At 47.9% G+C, this 21,620-nt stretch overlaps 1 protein-coding gene across 2 annotated transcripts; it reads right to left on the bottom strand.

Annotated features, from left to right (window-relative positions):
* Positions 1-4,661: 4,661 nt before the first annotated feature.
* Positions 4,662-20,083, bottom strand: LOC135262659 (core histone macro-H2A.1). 2 transcript variants are annotated; one of them, XM_064349740.1, is made up of 9 exons: positions 19,927-20,083; positions 16,717-16,914; positions 15,688-15,794; positions 14,715-14,912; positions 14,419-14,529; positions 11,595-11,694; positions 9,114-9,203; positions 5,807-5,981; positions 4,662-5,324 (listed from the first exon to the last, which is right to left on the bottom strand). In XM_064349740.1, exons 2-9 carry the CDS (start codon positions 16,886-16,888, stop codon positions 5,159-5,161), a joined length of 1,119 nt encoding a protein of 372 aa, XP_064205810.1. In that variant the 5' UTR covers positions 16,889-16,914; positions 19,927-20,083; the 3' UTR covers positions 4,662-5,158. The 2 variants fall into 2 exon arrangements, with proteins under 2 accessions (XP_064205810.1, XP_064205811.1); XM_064349741.1 differs by lacking the exon at positions 11,595-11,694 and adding an exon at positions 10,567-10,657 and having other exon boundaries at positions 19,927-20,082.
* Positions 20,084-21,620: the final 1,537 nt, after the last annotated feature.

Below are 21,620 nucleotides of genomic sequence, written 5' to 3'. Positions count from 1 at the left end.
ACAAATGACTTCTTAAGGAGGGGGGGTTGGGGGGGGGGAGGGCACAGGGTAGTTTCATATGGCTAACTCGCCACCCCCCCCACCCCCCTTCAGTCAGGAGGGGGAACGTCTCATGTTGATATCACAGGTCGTGAGATGGATGAATCGCTCTCAGTGGTCCGGGGAGCGCTGCGATGACTTGCTACGCGGCAGGAGTGGGTACAGCGCGCTCACGGCCTCGCCGGGAAGGTGGGCGAGAAAAAAAAAAAAACCGCAAACATTTTCTCACAAAGATCTTCTGCACGCCTGGTCGCCCTTCATCGCCCTTCATCGCCCTTCATCAACCTGTCAGCCGCGATGACACACGAGGCGTTTATCCGCTTCAATCAGCCCGCTGCGGCTTCATACCTGGGGAGACGCGCTCTGTAAATTAAGCAAGAGCTGGCAGGTCGGTTTCTGCAGGCTCGTTCGATCGCAATTTGCGGTTGGAAAAACTTTTTGTTTCTTCGGTTGCGTTGCGGCCCTCCATTTTAGACGGGCTTCGAGAGCGGAGGGAAATCTGGAAACGTACAGCGTTTGCTGTGCTGTGCAGCTGAACGCAGTGGGGGTGGGTCTGGCCCTCGTTGATCCTGCGGCGTTGAAAAAAAAACGCCGTCGTGGTCGTGATGGAGGGCGCGTTAACTCTTAAGAAGAGTGACAGCGCATTTCTGGAGACGGGCGTCTGTCTGCGAGCGACAGAGAGGGTAAGGTCGGCTGTTTGAACAAATCCCCCCTATCAGAGACGACCGGGGGAAAAAACAGCCCCCTCCGTGACTCCCCCCCGCCCCCCCCACCCCCCGCCCCCGTCCCCCGTACGCAGTGAATTACCTTTGGCTTAATCATTTACAGATAGCGGGAGAGCCGCGATCCTTGGAGCCTATCAGTAGACTCCACCCTTTGATCTGTCTCGCAGATTAACCCCGAGGACAAAAGCGGGTTGGAATGGGGGGGGGGAGGGGGGGGGGGACCTTGGAGCTTTTGAGGTCCTCCATCTAACCCCAAGACCTTTCAAAGCTCAATAAAAGTCCGCTGGTAAACAATTTACTGCACGGCAGTGATACAATACTTGACCCATTGTGTTGTTCCCATGAGGTCAAAGCAAAAAGGTACTCATCAATTTTATAGGGCTGAGAACTTTCTGTGACTTGTTCACGTGAGAGAGCTTAGTTTTCGCTAGATTTAACTTTCTCTTACTGGCAATATCACTGACTCCATTAACGTGCATTTCATATTCAGATACCTCCACACATTTTATCCTAATGTTAAAGCCATGTTGATGATTAGTACAGTAAATATGAAGGTGTGCTTGGTTTTCAGAATTACTAAACGCAAAGTATAATTGAAATGGTTTTATTATGTTATCTGATGAAAATGTGTCTTGTATGCATTCATTTATGTCCTCTCCAGTTGTGCTGTGAAATTGGTAAAGGGTTGATATTCGTTAAGGGAACCTGATTGGACGGCACTCAATAAGTGATATTTAATATTTCCCAAGCTCCTCTCTGTTCTACGCCACGAGCACCAGCGTCAGTGAAACAGCCCTGACGTGGCTTTTTGGAAATGTGCCGCTTAGCGCTAAGTGCTACAGCGGCGTCCCGACGCATCGGGGCTTGGCCCAGGATTGCAACAGGCCTCGCACCTCTGCCAAAATTCCTCCAAGGTCAGACTAACGCTTTCTTTTTTTTTTTTTTTAGAAAAAAAAAAGAAAAAAAAAGAATAATCGACACGAAATTCTGTTCCGTTGGGATGCGTCAGAGGCGGCTGGGAGAGCGCGGCGGCCGCCCGGCCCGGGCTGTTATGCGTCACGCTGAGCTCGTTCCCGTCCCCTGACGCACCGCTCGGCGGCGAGGGGCGCAGCCGAAACCAGCCCGGCGCTCGCGCCGAGGCGCTCACACTAATTGGGGATGAGCCCGCCCCCGCTGCGCCGGCGCGGGCCCCTTCCCAAGCCCCCCGTTACCGTTTGCCGCTCGTTGTTATCCTCGGGCCGGCGCGTTGTAATCAAACATCCCGCGACCATGGCAACGCCCGAGCGGCTGCCTGCGTGAGCGCTCTGCTCGCGGCGCTGCCTCCCACCTCGCCTCTTCCTGCTTTTATTTTACTTTTTATTTTTTGCACTTTCCACGTAGTTTAACGGGCGGGGGGGGGGCGGGGGGGGGGGGATCAGGGCGCGTATTCCGACCGTGCCCCTCCCGGGGGAGTGTCTCGCGATCTCCGGCGTGCCCCCACAACACGGTAGCCCCTTAAAGCCCAGCCAAAGAGCCGCCAATTACCCCCAACCGGCCGGTCCCCTCCTGACACCAAGACTGACAGCTCGACTGACAGTTCATTATGTCTGCTCTGCCTCCCCCTCCCCCTCCCCCTCCCTCCCTCCCTCTTTCCCTCCTTTTTTTTTTTGGAAGTCGGCTTTAAGCTCCCCAGATGAAAAAATAAATCAGTATGCCCCTCTACTGCAGCTGAGGCCTAGGCTGGGATTGAATTTAATTTATTCTCCTAAGCTGGGGAATCAGGCCATCAAAAGGAACAAAACTATCGGGTTTCCTGCGCTAACCGGCCCGCGGCTCGGCTCGGCGCGGGGAACGGGCCCGCTTAACCCTTCGGTACCTGCGGCGAACCGCACCGCCACACCCCCGCCGGCCGCTCGGCGTTCATAAACCTGCGCGGTGAGGGCAGAAGGCCTCGAGACGTTGGCATAACAAGGTCACGGGGTCAAGTGTTCCCCTCGCCTCATTCCGAAAAAAGAAAGAGTTTCACCTCCCTTCGTCAAACCGGACGGTCCCAACATCGACTTCTCGACGTGATTGAAGCAGCAGACACACAATTATTAGTCCAACCTTTAAACTGGACAAGCGGCCACACTGGGCATAAACCTGTAATATCTCTGACAGGCTACAATATTCAAATCATTTATTTTATGTTCATCAGGTTTTAAAATGGCTGCCCTTAAGTTCAGGATGGATATGTGTCACGTGTGCTTACGGCATACGAGACTGGAGAAATGCAGCATCAGACAGAATGCATTTTCACATCCTGTAATTCTGTACTTGTGTTAAGCGGAGTCCCTCAACTCGCATCCCTCATCCAGACTGTGACAGGATCAGAGCTTCATTCTGCCGAACTGGGCCTCCCATCTCAAGGGCCACGTTACCCATCATGCATCTGACCCTGATGCCGCCACCCTTCAACGCAGATTGTCACACGGAGCGAAAAAAAAAAAAACGAGAGAGAAAGATTACATCACCAAGGACCCGGGCGAGGGTGGGGGATGCCAGGGTCGCCGTGGCGATTTCTGCGCGGAATTCTACGGGACGCTTCCCGAAAACCTCGACTCCCAAGTTCCGTGAAAAAGCGCCCTCTCCGTCGGCTCTGGGCGGGACGGGAAGAGGAAGACTAATTGATGCTCTGTGATTAAAATGAGCTCCGGAGCGGAGAAGACGAGACTCCTCTCTCCGCTAGGGTTCCAGAGTCCTAATGAAGGACAGATTACATTCTTCTCATGAACGCTGGCAAGATCTTTGATGGCCAGCTTTTTTTTTTTCTTTTTTTCCTTTTTTTTTACCCCCTTGATCTTCCCCAGTGTTTGTTTTACTTTATTCTGTTTTTTCTCCATATAATTTTTTCGTGCAGAGAATAAAATTTCATCTTGCGGGAGGGAACTGCAGTGGGAACAGCAGACCTTTGTGGACCAGGGGCTTTACAGATGCTTTGAATTTGAGGAGTTTTCTTTTTCCTGAGAGAGCCGGTTGAAAAACCGGGCTGAATTTCCTGGGATTAGCCGCGAGATGAGCGCCTTCGAGGAGGTCCGAGCCGGCCGGGCCTCCCGCTCGCGGTGGGAAAGTGACCCCAGCCCGACTCCTGATCCTCAGGGTCCGCTGCCAACATAGCCCCAGGATGAGATAACGGCCTGTGCCTCATTCCACCGTGAACGCCACAGAGGCACTTAAACCACCCTCACCTCACCCCCCCACCCCCCAGCAGGGCCCCCCCAGCACCTCACCTGTGTGTTGGGGTGCCTGACCTCACAGGGGGCTGGCTGGTGGGAGAGAAAGAAGTTCAAATTGAAATTATTAATTCATCAGTTAGTTTGATCATTTTGCACACAGTTCATTCATTTGTTTCAGATCTGCTTCTGCCTCCTGAATCAATCCAAAACTAAGTAGCAACAAAGATCCTCTATCCGCTCCACAGATGCTGGAATCCTTCACAGATATCACTTAAACATGACTACACTAGCAATAACTACTGCACTATTACAAGAATGCAAGTCTAAGGTCTTGGGAAAAAATTATTTTCAGACGTGGTGCTTAGAATAATTATTATCAATTTCTCATTGGTTATGAATTTTTAATACAGTACTCACCAGTAAATTGGAATACTTGAGGGAGAAGTGCTGCAAGTGAAATGTCTCAGTTTATGACATCAGTCCGCCATTCTAGAAAATGATGCTTAAACAGAGAGTGACACCTACTGGTGGCACTGGAAATCACACCTTCATGCTGACCTCTGACGGTCAGGAAGTCTGACACAATAAGCAGTCTATTTAAGGTATTGATTTCTCATGATATGTAGCTGCAATTGATAATGTAGTAGTTGTACTTCATACATAGGTAAAAACAAAAGAGAAATTATGAAATAAGTCCAAGACATTGTCACATTCCAATATTTTACTAAAACATTTTACATACACTCCAAGTCTAACAATAATACACATTATGAACACAAAAGGCTGCGACTGCACCTATCAAAAAGAACAACTAGAAATCAACGAAACACATAGTAGCACAATACAAATACAAAAATGTACCTGCCAGATCCCTTTCCGGACAAAAGATCACAGTATTGCAAACACTCGGAATGCAACTCTAGCCTTCAGTAAAAAGATTTCTAGAAATACCACATAAATGACAAACCATTTCATGTACCACCATGGAAACAGTGCAACTCAAACCAGATGTCAGTGTCAACAACATTTATAGGAAATGTGTTTTTTTATACATTTGCTCAAAAGATTTAGCCAGAATAAAGTTTAAAAACAAGTTATTAATGATTTTTTAATAAGGTTTTTCTCCTGATAAGGGTAATTTTTTTTCTCATCAGAAAAACTGAAATTAGCCTATAAATTGGGGGAGGTGGGGGCAAATGTTTAGTTGGAATCAAGCTTGGCCATTTCCTGGACGTAGATCCCTATGCTCTCGCTGTCGAACAGCACAAAGTAAACCGTCTTGATTGAAGAGGACATCGTGGCCACGAAGTAGCTGGAGATGGCCTTCAGGATGAGCTGGGCGGCCGTCTGCTTCGGGAAGCCATTCCTGTTGAGAGCAGAGACGCAAAACAGAAATTTGTTTAAAAAAAATAAAATGAATTCTGTCCACTGTGCTGTGTGAATCCTAATACACATTTTAGCGATTTGATTTATTATTCATTTATCTTTTGTTTTTATATTCCCTTAAAAACTACCCAATGTAAAACACTGTCTGACAGACATGTTTTTAAACACTCCTGTACGAAGTAAAAGCCGATTGACTGATTGATGACATCACACAGTGGGTACCACCTCTACTTTAGAAATTCATGGGTACTGACGTATCACTGAAGAACCAAGGACATGGTAAAAAAAAAAAATGGTATTATGCGTCATGCATTATAGCACAATACAATAAACTTATAACAGATTTATTCCAATACAATAATGCTGAAAACAACTTAAAAAAAAAAAAAAAAAAAAAAGGAGCCAGTGCTGGAAAATCGCCATGGAGACGCTCACTGGAGGCGGTTGCCGTGGAGACCCTACCTTCCGCTGCCGATGGAGGGGAAAGCCACAGACTTCAGCTTCTTCTCGTCGGCCAGGGCCAGGCAGTTCTTCACCGTCTTGTCCAGCAGCTCCTCGCACTTGTCCGAGCCCCAGCCGGGGCTGTGGCAGTGGATCACAAACTTGGCGGGAAGCCCGAAGCCGGAGGTCAGGGCGGCTGGCGCGGGAAGGGTGTGAGAGAGAGAGGGAGAGGTGGGAATAAAGAGAGAGAGGGAGAGGTGAGGAAGGGTGTGAGAGAGAGAGGGAGAGGTGAGGAAGGGTGTGAGAGAGAAAGGGAGAGGTGAGGAAGGGTGTGAGACAGAGGAGGTGGGAATAAAGAGAGAGAGGGAGAGGTGAGGAAGGGAGAGACGGGAGAGGGAGAGACATGGAGGGTGAGAGAGACAAAGAGAGACAGGGAGAGACAGAGAGAGGGAGGGAGAGAGAGAGAGAGAGAGGGAGGGAGAGAGAGAGAGGTGGCAGGGAGAGAGAGAAAAAGAGAGTGAGTGAGATATTCTATACAGGCCTTTATCAATTTATCACAGACATACTGTACGGTACAGACACTGGGCACAGACATTGGGAACAGACATTGGGTACATACATAGGGTACAGACATAGGGTACTGACAGGCGACAGAGACAGAGTAAAGACATAGGGTACTGACAGGCTACAGAGACAGAGTACAGACATAGGGTACAGACAGTACAGATGTCGCAGACAGGACAGACAGGCACCGCGGGTACAGACAGGGTACAGACATAGGGAACAGACACAGGATACAGACATTGGGTACAGACGGCACACAGGACTGAAAGTGTCAGTATTCAGCTTGTGACTGACACCTTCAGTGTCAGGAAGATAACACTAGTCTGGGAGAACAAGAAAGCAAAAAAAAACTGGAATAATTTTTAATGTTGCAGAAATGGCACTTTGATTGGCCAGAGACTGAGAAGCACTTCGAAGGAAGGGCTCAAGTTTTTGGATTCCACATGAAAGACAGACTGAGAGAAATCTGTTATTCATAACCCTTTGGAAAGGGTCCCGTCATAATGGGCAACATATTATTATTTCCCTTCGCCGAAATGCTGGAAGGATATGAAGTGAGAAGCGAGTCAGTTGAGCATAATTACAGCTCCAGGGGGACTGAGTTTCAGTTGGACTTAAATTCAGAAAGTGCACTGAAATGCCCAGATGCGCTGGAGACAGAGGAACGGACGGAATATCAAGAGTGTCTGGAGCAAAGCGGCTCTAATTACATTAAAGCGCACCTCGAGTATTTCACTCTTTATCGCTTTTCAACTCCACCGTTCCTTCATTTGTTATTATATTTTTATATATCAGTAATTTGGAAGGGTTTTTAAAATATCCCGGCAGGAGAATCAGAAACTGCAACACAGTACAAGCGCTGGCTTTGGTGTCCTTTTTTATGTAAATAACATTGGCCATTGTTTTTTTTTTTTACTTCCTAGGAGAGCGATCTTTGGGTTAACTCAGCGAAGAACCCTTCTGCCCTCCGAGTTAACAATTATTCTCACACTTAAGACCTTTTAGTTTCAGTTGGAAAAAGATAAATCTGTCCTGGGGCACCATCATTACTACATGTGCCGGCAAAGTCAAAAGCTTCTTTTTTTTTTTTTTAGAAGCTTTTTAAGCATTTTCTTTTTTTTTTTTTTTTTTTAAAAAAAGGGCCTTAATGATCCGAAGACCAGCATGCCACAGCGTGTTAGCAAGCCTCTCCAGCGCTGCCTGTTTACATACAGGCAGCTGCTTCCCCCTCGAACCTGCAGCCTCCCGCTCAGCAGCACAAAGCTCCCTATCTGGCTCACAGACAGCTTCTCCTTACCGCTGCAATCGAGCTAATTCAACAAGACCCGGCAGACCCGAGCAATCAAAGGAGGGCTTGGTCTGCAGTCTCCACGACAACACCAGCACGTCCATCAACGTCCATCAATGAGCGAAGCTGAGGCTGCGTTGCGCAATCATCGCTGCTCATTCCGATCAATGACATTTGCGTCTAAGTGCTTGTTGCTCCAGGGGACGAAGGTTTCAAAGGGGCACTATGCTGGAATTACCATGGAAGTAGTGTAATTACCTTCATGTTAGCTTGCAGCTTTCACACTAACACACTCTTCTAAACTAGCCTCTGTGGCATGACGGCTTGATTCAGTGAATCCACCTCTCCTTCTGCGTCATTCATGATTCAGCAGGTAAGGCTGCACTGGGCCATCGCCAAAAACACACTTACGCTTTCAGCGGGCGACGGCAGTTTGTGAAACGCGTCTGATACGGTGTTGTGTAAAGTCTGACAGATTAAGAGATCAGCCCTTTAGGGATGCAGCGAATGCGCACATTATAATGTCCAGTGTTATTTCAACTCTAACAGTGTTAACTGAACCCTTAACAGATAACTATTTTCTGTTAAGAGTTGAATTAACTCTGTTAGATTTGAATTAACACCAGACATTTTACTCTGTACTCCGGCTCCTCCTTGCCCTCTACATCTGGCAGATCCAAGGTCCCGCAGCCCAGCAGCATGTCCTGAAGCTTCCCCAAACCAGCTCACCAGGAGGCTGCAGTACTAATGTTGATTAACCTGGATCCCAAGTGGCTCGGTCAGTAAAGCCACTTCCCAGGAGTGCATGCTGGGTCCTGTAGTTCAGACATCTCAGCTTTGAGCCGCGAGTGTCACCGGCCAACTACGACCGAGAATCTGCAGAGAAATAGTTTCAGTCCCAGCCAGTGCAGGGTGGGTTTCAGGCCAGAACTCCTCCAGTTACCACGGAGACTGTTCCTTCCCATTGGCAACCGGACGTCATTAGGGGATCTAGGTCGCTACTTCAACCTGTGCTAGCTCCTCTCTAATGGACCATGTGACCTGCTTCATGTGCTTCAGCTGTACCAGCCCTCCAAGGGGATACAGGCGCTAAACTCACAGCTATAACTGTTGGTTTAAAATAGGGGAGGAAAAAAATGTAAAAAGAAAATGTGTGGCACACCCACAGGGAGGTTTCAAACCACATTTGCAGGAACAAGGCCCGCCCCCTGCCCAATCAGAGCATACCCCTTCCTCCTGCTACCTCCAGGGGGCGTCAAACCTCACCTCCAGAAACAAGCCCTGCCCCCTGCCCAATCAGAGTAGGCCCCTACCTCCTGCCACCTCTAGGGGGCGTCAAACCTCACCTGCAGAAACAAACCCCACCCCCTGCCCAATCAGAGCAAGGCCCTTACCTCCTGCTACCTCCAGGGAGGTGTCAAACCTCACCTGCAGAAACAAGCCCCGCCCCCTGCCCAATCAGAGCAAGGCCCTTACCTCCTGCCACCTCTAGGGGGCCGTTCTTCTTGCGCAGCTCCTGAACGGCCTCCCCAAACTCCTTCCCTCCCTTCTTCTCCAGGGCGCTACCTGTGAAAGGGGGAGATTTCTGGACAGTCAGGCGTCCGTCGGCAGGGCTGGACAGACAGACGGACGGACGGACAGAAGCACAGACGGTGAAGCAGCCGCATCTGAGCCAGGGACAAGCAGGACAACACAGCAAGCCGTCTGACTCGCGTTCCTCCGGTCCCTCCCAATCGCTACGGAAACACACTCCACTGCTCTCTGCTAGGCTTCCCTTCTCCCAGAATGCACATGGAAACGACACATTTACTTCAGATTCCAACTCCTGTGCTTCTGGAGCAATGTTTTCGCTTTGGCCTAAAGCAGGGGACTCAAACTCCAAACTTGGAGGGCTGCAGTATCCGCTGGATTTGGTGCGTTTCAGAACGAGTGATTAATTTATATTACTGAGTGACTAAAGAGTCCACACAACACTGTTCTCAAAGCCAAAACTGGCTGTTGATTGACAGGAAACCCAAAATATCCACACGCACTGCGGCCCTCCAGGTCTGGACCTTGACACCCTTGGCCTAATGTAAAGATCTCAGCCGGTCTTAAGATATGTCTCCCATCAACTACAATTCCCAGAAGCCTCATCTTCAATGACAGGAAGCAGCGGAGTGTGACACCCAGAGAGGAGGAAGACGATCGCCGTGGGCGTGAGCATGTCGGCCACAGACAGGAAGCAGGAAGCAGTAAGGGTGACCTGGCACAATGGACGTGGCACAGCCTTCACTCAAGCCTGTGGTATGCTAAGCGATGACGCATGTTCTTCCTGCCCTTCCACTAAACTGAACACACACACACAGCCACTGTCTAGCCCAGAGTTCAAAAGGGCAAAAAATACAAAGCAAGAAAGAAATGTTCTGTTCCTCAGAAATTGTCTTATATGCCCAATCCAAATCCATTCATTGCTATATATGATATTAAATTTATGAAATAGATATAGTTGGAATAATTTAGTCCACATATTTTTATCTTTATTTTGTACATGCCTGCATCATATGGCAGTGGTACCCAACCCTGTTCCTGGAGATCTATCATCCTGTAGGTTTTCATTTAAACCCTAATTTAGGACACCTGATTCTGCTAATGGGCAGCTCAATGAGATCTCCAGCAGTTGAATGAGGTGCGCTTTCTCAGGGTTGGAGTGAAAGCCTACAGGACGATAGATCTGAAACCGGGTTGGAAACCACTGTTATGAGGTATAATAGATGGCAGACATTAGCATATATTACTCTGTATACAAAGTTTACATGCAGACAGTGGGGCTTCAGATCTTTGCCCTTAAACGAGCGGCTCAGGGCTGGAAGAGATGCATCATGGGAGGGCCATGGCTGGCGTCGGTGCACACAGAGTCCCACCCCCACCGAGGCGAAGGCTCCATTACCTACTTCACCCCCCGTATGGAAGGAAGAATTGGTCGGGTGAATAACAGCGTCGCTGTCGATGGTGGCAATGTCAGCTTGCACAACTTGCAACTACAAACAATGACAACAACAACAACAAACAACAGCCACAACAAAATGGAGTCAAACACAGTGGAAGAGGTACCGTAGGGGGGTGGGGGGTCAGGGGAGGGAGGAGAGAGAGAGGAGAGGGCAGGAGAGAGAGAGGGATGGAGGGGGTGGGAGAGAGAGGGCGGAAGAGAGGAAGAGGGAGAGAAGAATGGGGAGAGAGATGAAGGGAGGGGAGGGAGGAGGGGAGGGAGGGATGGAGCGAGGGAAACAGAGAGAGGGAGGGGAAAGAGAGGGAGGGAGAAAGGAAGGGTATGATAGAGGGAGGGAGGGAGAGAGGACAGGAGAGAGAAAGAGGGAGAGAGGGGGAGGGTAGAGCGGAAGTGAATGGGAGAGGAGGGAGAGAGAGAGGAAGGGATGGAAGGAGAGAGGGAGTGAGAGGGCAGGAGGGAAAAAGGGACAGAGGCAGAGGGACAGAGAAAGAAAACAATAAATAGATAAAGAGAGAAGGAAGAGACGGTGAGAGCGCTCCTCCTCTGTGCATCTGAGGGGGGGGGGGGGGTGATGGCTGCAGCGGGGCGGGACAGCCTCGAGCAGACCCCGCCCCCTCTCAGCGCTCACACGCACTCTCACACCCGTCACACGCTGGAGGAGCTTACACACTGCGCTGCACAGATTTGACTAAATCCTTGAAAGCGTGCACAGCCCTGGGTCACCGGCTGTGTCCCCCCCCCCCACCACCCCCGCCACCCCACCCACCCAAAAGTGTGTCTTCAGTGGCTTTCCACATGGATGAGCACTCAAGTGTTTTTTTGACACGAACGTATTCTAATAAAGATCGTGTTAGCGTGCGAGGCGCTAAAAGATGCATTTAACGCTACGAAGGTGTTTTTGCATCTATGGTATTTCTCCTTTCTTCCAAGGATTTTTCAAATCCAAGCAGGCCAGCTGGGGGGCTCACCTAGATCATCTTTAAGGTCAATGTCAGCATTGGTGGGGTTGACTACACCCTCCACGTCAAATCCAGCCAAGTTACTGATTTCACTGTGAATGAGGTTGAGCTGAAAGGAAGGAGAACATGCAGCGGGACAGGAAGAAGGAAGCAGAGCCGTTAGAAGAAGGACAAACGCAAGCGTGAGATTGGGGGAAATTAAAGGCAATTAAAAGCGCGAACGTCCGGGTGTCAGCACAAAATAAAAGTCTGGTTACCAAAAGGAGGGGGGAGTGACATAAAGGACACATTAAGCACAATTTGCAGGTTCCCCCCCCCCCAGCACATTTGCATTATAGCATAACTGGGCCAATGAGAGATCTCCAGTGGAATCTCTCATTTGATTGGTCGGTATCTGTGGTTTCTGAGCTTGTGAATTATCCAGATTGATGTCTTCACTTGAAGCGTCATGCTAAATTATCAACAGTGGACAATGCAGGGGCTCAAAAAACCTTTGAAAAATAAATCATTGCTTTTATCAGTTTTAGGTTCACTATTTATTTTCAGCCAGCTGGGGAAGCAATGCTGGTTTCAAGTCCTTATTTTAATTTAAAAAACAAAATAAATGATTACTATATTTAATTACACTCACAAGCTCACCTTGTGTTCAGTGACTCCATTTTAAGAACTAATCTTTTTTTAAACACACTGCTGCCAGTGTTAATCAGATGAAGCAGACAATGCGTGACTGTCCCTGCTTAATGTTCAAATAAGCAACAGAAGATTAGAAGAAATGTTGAACAATACAAAAAGTGCTCGTTGCTGTGCGGTTTGACTGAATCAGCCCTCTAATGTCAGGACATGCAGCTCAGAGGAGTCACTGTTACGACTGTAGATTTATTTATTTAAAATTGTTTTTTGCAATTCTAACAACTTTTGCATTTACGTGCCAGCATTGCTAACCCTCTGGCCTTGCCTGCCTCGAGTGAACAAGGCTGGACAACCTACAAGCCCAAACCCAAGATTCAAATCATTTTTAATAGAGCTTCATCTCCTTCTCAGGAAATGAATTTTGTACATTTTCTTTCTGCGTTCCAAGCTCGGTGCGGGCAAAGCTTTTCTTACTACACAGAGCACCGCTGCAGCAAATAAAAATTTTGGCAAATTGCAGGCCGGATGTTGGACAAAAAATAAAAATAAAAACAAATTTGCTTTCAAAAGCATCAGCAGGTCAGCAGCTAGTGTGTGTGTAAGCAGCTTGGTTTAAGCCTGGCTGGTTATGCAAGTGTGTAAGGATGGTGTTAAGCAGCTTGGTTTAAGCCTGGCTGGTTATGTAAGTGTGTAAGGATGGAGGTAAGCAGCTTGGTTTAAGCCTGGCTGGTTATGTAAGTGTGTAAGGATGGAGGTAAGCAGCTTGGTTTAAGCCTGGCTGGTTATGTAAGTGTGTAAGGATGGAGGTAAGCAGCTTGGTTTAAGCCTGGCTGGTTATGTAAGTGTGTAAGGCTCGAATAAACTGGGACGTAAGAAGTGAAAGAGGAAACAGAAAGCAGGGAGTTGCCTTCACAGCAGGGGTGTGGCCGGGGGCGTGGCCAGGGATGTAGAGAGTGAACCCAGGAGGCCTCAGAAACAGTGACAACAATGGGCAGGCAAAGTCAACACCGCATTCATTCAAGCCTTTCTATGGCAGGTACAATACCTACTGCACTGGCACGACTACTTTTCACATAAGCCCTGGCCTGAAAACAGGAAATGGCAGTTCACTAGCAAAACGGTGACTTGGAAACATATTTCTCGGGAAAAGGCGGGCACCTTAACTCTTACCCGTATTTGCAAACCTCAGAATGTGCGCTTGTGTGTGTCTGAGTCCGTGTGTGCATGTGTGTCTTGTGTGTGTGTGTGTGTGTGTGTGTGTGTGTGTGTGTGTGCGTATGTGTAAGTGTGTACATGTACAGCTATCATTTGCTTTAACGGATCAATTAAGAGCAGAACACACACCGGCAGGACCTGCAGCTCTCCAGGAGCAGGTCTGCAGAGCAGTCCCGTAGAGCAGCGTACACTAACAGAGTCTGCACTGCAGATCATAGCCACGCTCCCATTAACACGTCTAACGTGCCGCTGACACCCCAGCTACAGCGGGGAACGTGTGGCGGGTATGGGCGGTTTCTCCTCCTGACAACACGAGCTGCTGTTGTCCCGCCTGCCGGCCGGATGAGCTCCGCAGCGGTTAGCGGTGGTGGTTAGCGGTGGCGGTTAGCGGTGGTGGTTAGCTGTGTGGCGGTTAGCTGTGGCGGTTAGCGGAGGTGGTTAGCGGTGGCGGTTAGCTGTGTGGCGGTTAGCTGTGGCGGTTAGCGGTGGCGGTTCGCGGTGGCGGTTAGCTGTGGTGGTTAGTGGTGGCAGTTAGCGGTGGCGGTTAGCTGTGTGGCTAAACGGCAGGGGTGTAAGAAAATATTGATACACTTGAGTATCGCAATATTATGTTTTGTGACACTGTACCGATTCTCAAAAACACTGTATCGATTTTTAATTAATAGTTTACATGCAAAGATTCGTGGCAGACAGTGGTTCATTTTGTGTTGTGTTTAAACCCCCGGCCACTAGATGGCAGTGTTGTAATCTACCTTCAGCCATTTGACTGTAAACTAATAAACTTTTTTTAAATTCAGATTTTATGCATATGGTGGTGTGTTCTTTACACTATGACAGTTTTCCTAAAATTACATTTAAAAAATAGCAATATATCGCCTTGCTTACAGTATCGCAATATATCGCAATATATTGAATTGTACCCCTATATTATGATATGTATCGTATCGCCGGATTCTTGCCAATACACAGTCCTACGGAACGCCGGTACCTTCTGGCCCAGGAACAGGCTCTTTGTGGAGAGGACGGTGAAGCCATCGGCCGGGGTTCCCTCCGTTGTGCTGTCCGCGCTGGCAGCCTTGCTCACCTCCCCCTGCTTCTTCTGGGGAAAAAACAAACAGTCCACAGTTTGCCTGATAAAACACTGCACTTATCACTGCTCGCTCCCACGGCTTGTGATTTAACACACGAACAACACAAATTAGGCCCTGTGTTGAGCCTACACATGCTGTGGTTTATCCTCCTACAGCTGTTAAAAACGCGCGGTGTCCGTGTGTCCCCCGGTACCTTGGCCTTTCCGGGCCCCCTCTTCCCTCCAGCCTTCTTGGCGGCGGACTTCTTGGCGGGCGACGTCTTGGACTTCTTGGTGGGAGGCGGGGTGATGATGGCCTCCAGCTTGCCCTTGCTGCCCCTCTTCTTGGCCAGCAGCTCGGGGTGGATGTTCGGCAGGACCCCCCCCGCCGCGATGGTCACGCCCTTCAGCAGCTGCAGACGGGACACGGGAGAGCTCACGGGTGAGTGGAGACCTGCGACTGTGCGGCAGGACCCCTAGAGCAGGTCTGCCCAACCCTGTGCCTGGAGATCTACTGTCCCGTAGGTTTACACTCAAAACCCTAACTAAGCACTCCTCACTCAACAGCAAAAGATCAAGTTGAGATGCGAATTAGTGTGCCAGGGTTAGGCTGAATTAGAATTATGGTTGAAACAAACACACACACACTCACGCACACACAGAAACACCCACACGCATACACACACACACAAGAAATAGAAATGCCCACACACACAAGCACCCGCACCCACACACACACACACATGCCCACACACACACAACACACCACAACACACACACACACGCACACACCACACCACACACACACACACACACGCACACCACACACACAACACACACACACACACACACACGCCACACACACACACAACACACACACACAACACCACACCACACACACACGCAACACCACACACACACCACACGACCACACACCACGCACCACCACACACACCACACACACCACACACACACCACACACCACGCGCACCCCCACCACACACACACACACACACACACACACACACGCACACACACACGCACACACACACACACACCACACCACACACCACGACGCACACGCACACACAGCACAACACACACACACACACACGCACACCACACACACCACACACACACACAACCACACACACCCAGCACACCACCACAACCACACCACACACACACCTGGTTGAGCTCCTCGTCGTTGGCGATGGCCAGCAGGATGTGCCTCGGGGTGACACGCCCCTTCTTGTTGTCCCGCGCGGCGTTCCCGGCCAGCTCCAAGATTTCGGCTAAGGGGGGGGGGGATAGAACAGTGTGCTAAAGAAGGGCTCTCTCACCACAAACACACAAACACACAGAGGAACAGCAGTAAAGAGAGAACATACACACCACCAAGGGCACCAGAGAGAAATACGCAGGCCCAGCAGACTGACAGACAGACAGACGGACGGACAGACAGGTGGATGTACGGACAGCCAGGCGGACAGTTAATGGGATGAACAGGCAGACGGATGGACAGACAGACAGACGGACGGACAGACAGACAGATGAGCAGACAGACATACGGACAGGCAGATAGACAGACAGATAGCCAAACGGACAGCCAGACAGACGGATGGACAGCACACAGACGGACAGTCAGATGGACAGACAGGTGGATGGACAGACAGCCAGACGGACAGTCAATCGGATGAACAGGCAGACGAATGAACAGAACGACCGACAGGCGTACGGACGGACAGACGGACAGACAGACGGGCAGACAGACAGGCAGGCAGACAGACACACAGAAACACAGACACACAAGCAGACAGACAGACAGACAGACAGGCAGGCACACAGGCAGACAGACACACAGGCAGGCAGACAGACAGACAGACGGACAGACAGACAGACAGACAGACACACAGGCAGACAGACAGACAGACAGACACACAGACAGACAGGCAGACAGACACACAGACAGACACACAGGCAGACAGACACGCAGACACACAGACAGACAGGCAGACAGACAGACAGGTAGACAGACACACAGACACACAGACAGACAGAGACAGACAGACAGACGGACAGATGGACAGACGGACAGACAGACAGACACACAAACAGACACACAGACAGACAGACAAACAGACAGACAGACAGGCAGACAGACAGACAGACAGACAGACACACAGATGGACAGACGGAGCCCTGGCCTCCCCTCACCGGTCAGGTACTCCAGCACGGCGGCCATGTAGACGGGGGCCCCCACGCCGATCCGGTACTTGGGGAGCCCCTTCTTAATGTAGCGCAGCATCCTGCCCACGGGGAAGATCACGCCGGCCTTGGTGGACCGCGACGTCTTGGTGGTCTTCTTTTTTCCTCCGCGGCTGGACATGGTGCTGCTGCAGCCAGTCTGGAACTCTGCCGGGCGGAGACAGTACACAGGCCCGCCGTTAGCATTAGCACAGGCCCGGCGTTAGCGTTAGCACAGGCCCGCCGTTAGCGTTAGCACAGGCCGGCCGTTAGCGTTAGCACAGGCCCGCCGTTAGCGTTAGCACAGGCCGGCCGTTAGCGTTAGCACAGGCCCGCCGTTAGCGTTAGCACAGGCCCGCCGTTAGCGTTAGCACAGGCCCGCCGTTAGCGTTAGCACAGGCCGGCCGTTAGCGTTAGCACAGGCCCGCTGTTAGCGTTAGCACAGGCCCGCTGTTAGCGTTAGCACAGGCCCGTCGTTAGCGTTAGCACAGGCCCGTCGTTAGCGTTAGCACAGGCCTGCCATTAGCGTTAGCCGCGGGGCCCCCGGCTTTCAGCTGCCGGAATCGGCAGTTAGGATCCCGCGCTGGTGGAATCGGCAGTTAGGACCCCGCGCTGGTGGAATCGGCAGTTAGGACCCCGCGCTGGCGATGTGAACTCCTCCCCCGCTCTTACCCACTTGCTCAGATGTGTAAAAGCGTAAACGGTTCATATAAAACAAAGACGTGCCATGCACTGATCTGTTCTGGCTTATTGCTTATTATTTGCTGTAGTGTAGTCACACTGACCTGCAGTATATATTTAAAAGTGCGTATATGAGAAGCTCCTGTCCTGTTTACACTTAAAAGTAGTTAACAATGCGACACCATATGTACTGTACGTTCCTCTTTTAAAAACCAGTTAACAATAATTGGGGTTGTTCATTTATATGTGTCTATGCTGTACTTTATTAAAGAATGAAAGACAGAAGATGGCGTTACATCAGGTTAATTAATTGTGTCCATTCTACATGCTGTGCTGAGAACTGTAAGCAAGAGAACACCCAGTGCACAAGTCACCATATTGGATTTTTCAGACTCCTTTTCCCACATCGAGGATTGCATGCGTTAGAGACGTCCCAAAATGAATTCCGCAGCTTGTGCGGCACAATTTCCAAATAGCCTAAAATTCTTGCCACGTGGTAGGGTTGGTAAAATGAAATATTTAAGTAATTAACCCCACAATGTCAACAGCACAGAAAACCAGAGTGTGCTCCTGTGTCTGTTTGCACAGGACCCGTCTTTGTGGGTGCATTACATTTACATTACAGGCATTTAGCAGACACGCTTCTCCAGAGCGACTTACACAACTTTTCTCATGGCATTTACATCACGTCCATTTGCACGGCTGGATAATATATACGGAAACAGTGCAGGTTAAGTACCTTGCTCAAGGGTACAACCCAGGAATCGAACCCATGACCTTCACGTTACAGGATCAGTTTCTTACCCATTACACTACACTGCCGCCCCCCCACTCTTCCCCAGGAGCCGGGCGTAATGATCCGACAGTCTGTGCACACAAGCTCTGCCCTCTGCCCCCCCCCCCCCCCCGCGTACCCCCAAAGTTTCTGTGTCCAAAAGAACAGACGCCAAGACTGCTGAACACACACAGGCTAGGGCAGTAACCAACCTTGCTCCTGGAGATCTACCGTCCTGTAGGTTTTCATTTCAACCCTACTTTGGCACGCCCAACTCTACAAATTAGCAGCTAAATGAGATCTCTAGCTGCTGAATGAGGTGTGCTTTGTTAGGGTTGGAGTGAAAACCTGCAGGACAGTAGATCTCCAGGAACAGGGTTGGTTACCATTGGTCTAGGGGTTCAAACTCCAGCTAAGCACACTGCAATTGACCCAATATACACTCAAACATGGTGTTGTTTATTTATTTTTAGGCATCTCCAAACACAAGCCCATTGTGAGTTATCATTAGATTATACCAATCAGGGCAGGGAGATGAGAAAAGAGCTCACAGCCAATACTGTGCCAGCAGGTCATGTGGTACAATCACATGTTCTGTGTTTGCAGGACACAATCTTCTTTTCTTAAAAGGCACATGTTATGCAAAAGACCAACTGCATGCTACTCACTGATCATTAATTTGATGTGTGAAATGCTGGTATTTTGTAGTACATTTTCACAGTCTTGTGCTAGATTGCCACATCTCACAAGATATTTTGAACACAGATACAAGGCATATTATTATTATTATTACTATTATTATTATTATTATTAATATTGCATAATAATAATAATAATAATAATAATAACAACAACTGTTATTATTATGATTGCTGTTATTATCAATAATTTAAAATTGTGGCAACATTTTCTGCAATTACGTATGTGTATTTGCAGTATATATAATACAATGCATATAATTATTTGTGTAGCCTACACATTTCATAATATCAAACATTTTCAATATCATAAATAATACGTATTTTTATTTTGATTAGGATCATTATTAATGGTACAAGTAATATTAATAATGGCATTTTAATCTTATTTCAGCTTAAAACGGTCAGTCAAAATCACTGCCTTCTGCATGTTTACAAGTCCAAGAAGCTGAAACGTCAGCGCATGGATGTTATCTTACTGTGCATCCTATGTAAATGTAAATTATTCATTTCAAAACGTTATCCTATTTAGCTAAATATAAATTTTTACCGCTGACAGCGCATCAGTGCTTTGTTTCGGCTTTGCGAGTCCAGAATCACGGACAATTTCAGTTATTTATGTATCAGTATTCACTAACATGCAAGCCATTTCCGTGTTTTAAAAACCCATGTGATAACCTACAAATCGCAGCGAGACACGCTAAGACAATAAAGGAATGCTAGATGAAACGGGCCTTTGTAGTAAACATGACACACGTCTTGTACCAAGGACATTAGCTGGCTAGCTCTTAAGCTCTACGCTTTTTTGTTTTAAAGAGCGGAGTTGCGATCACACCTAACGTCATGTAGAGAGATAGCCTTGCTATAAATACAATTCCAGCTGCACGGCCTTCATCTGCAAGAAAATGCGAAACGACACGGTAAAAACATGGAGCCGGAACAACGACCGAATTTGCCTAAAAGGAGCGGATGATTTTCCGGCGTGACACAGGTGTAAATGAAAATCAAATACCGTCAATTACTTACAGAATAGAGAGCAGCAATATGTCTACTGTTTCAGTCAGCCCCCGAGAAACAAGCCTGGGCAGTGTCTGTCTGACTAACTCCCACAATCCATAGCGAACCAAATTATTGAGCTGGTACAGTATCTGCGCTACAGACTTCCGTTCAGAAATATGGTCATATCTAAATAGAAAAACTTAACCAAGAAGTAATACGACCCTCAGACTTTACGTCTGATCGTTGTGCTGTATTTTTTGTGTGATAACGTTAAAAATTGCCGCAATCCACCCGAAATACTTAAGACCAAAGTGTGTTTTGAAGTACTGATTGATTAATTATTATTTGTATTATTGTTTATTAATTATGGAATTATTAAATATTATTAATATTTGTAATTATTTTGTATATTAAGTTTTTGAAAAATTTTAAATACATAATACAAGTGTCTTGGATGGCAAAAACCTGTTGGAGTGAAAATATTTAGAAAGTATTATTTCTATTTTTGCTGAATGTCCCTTGCAGTGCAGGAGAGGTTCATATGGGATAAAAAATGAATTGTCGGGTCTTACACACACGCATGCACGCACGCACGCACACACACACACAAGCACACGCACACAAACACACACACACACATACACACACATGCACACACGGACACACACACACACACACTCACAAACATACGCGCACACATGCACACACGCACACACACACACTCACACTCTCACACACACATACACTCAGTCACACACACACACTCGAACACACACGCACGCACATGCACACACACACATGCACACACGGGTGCACACACACGCAAACTCAAACGGACACACGCACACACACACACACATGCACACACGTACACACACACAGTGGGTATGATTAATAAATGATTTAAGTGTAATTTTACAAAAATGATGCCGTTTGCTCATTGAAACAGTTTGTTTATTTTTCAGTATTTCACTGCAAAGTTAGGAATCTTGCAGAACCTTAATGTTAATGCTAATCTTGCATGTAGCCATATATTTAGAATAAATTATACAGCACATGGCATAAAAAGTGTTTGCTTCAGTTTACTAGTGTACATCTTCTAAATCTCTGCATGTTTCCTCTCAAAATCCCTGATTTTTATTATCATAAAAGCAATTTCTTATAATGACACAAGGGGGCGCCATTATCCCACTTGCACTAGCGGCAATACCACATTTTCTATTCTTTCCCAAAGAACTTAACACACTCTGTGCATGACATTCAAGATAAATTTCATTGTTTAAAAAAAAAAGGTTTTGATGAATGCATAAAGAATTCACAAAACATATGTGCATTTTGATTTGTTAACAAAAAATAATTTAGTAGACATGTAATGAAAAAGACCTCAGAAGAATAGTAATTAAGTAATTAAATAACCCATTGTAAAAAGAGAATCAGCAATGCATGTCCTATATTGAGCTAGCGAAAAATAACCATTTGTGTCTTTCAATGAAAAACTATTATTACTGGTGCTACTCCAAAGTGAATTTGAGTTCATTTTTATTTCATTTTTTTCACAGACGCTAAAGCTAAACATAGCCACTTCCCCATTTCAAATTTTAACAATAGCAGATGATTGCAATTCCAACAACTACATTTTCTTCCCAGAAATCTGTAAAGGAAATCCCCTGAAAGACTTGTCTGAACCTAAAAAATAAAATGCTATTGCTTGAACGAAGGAC

The sequence above is a fragment of the Anguilla rostrata genome, chromosome 9, assembly GCF_018555375.3.
Source record: "Anguilla rostrata isolate EN2019 chromosome 9, ASM1855537v3, whole genome shotgun sequence".
Classification (NCBI taxonomy): Eukaryota; Metazoa; Chordata; class Actinopteri; order Anguilliformes; family Anguillidae; genus Anguilla; species Anguilla rostrata.
This window is presented reverse-complemented; position numbering and strand designations above follow the sequence as displayed.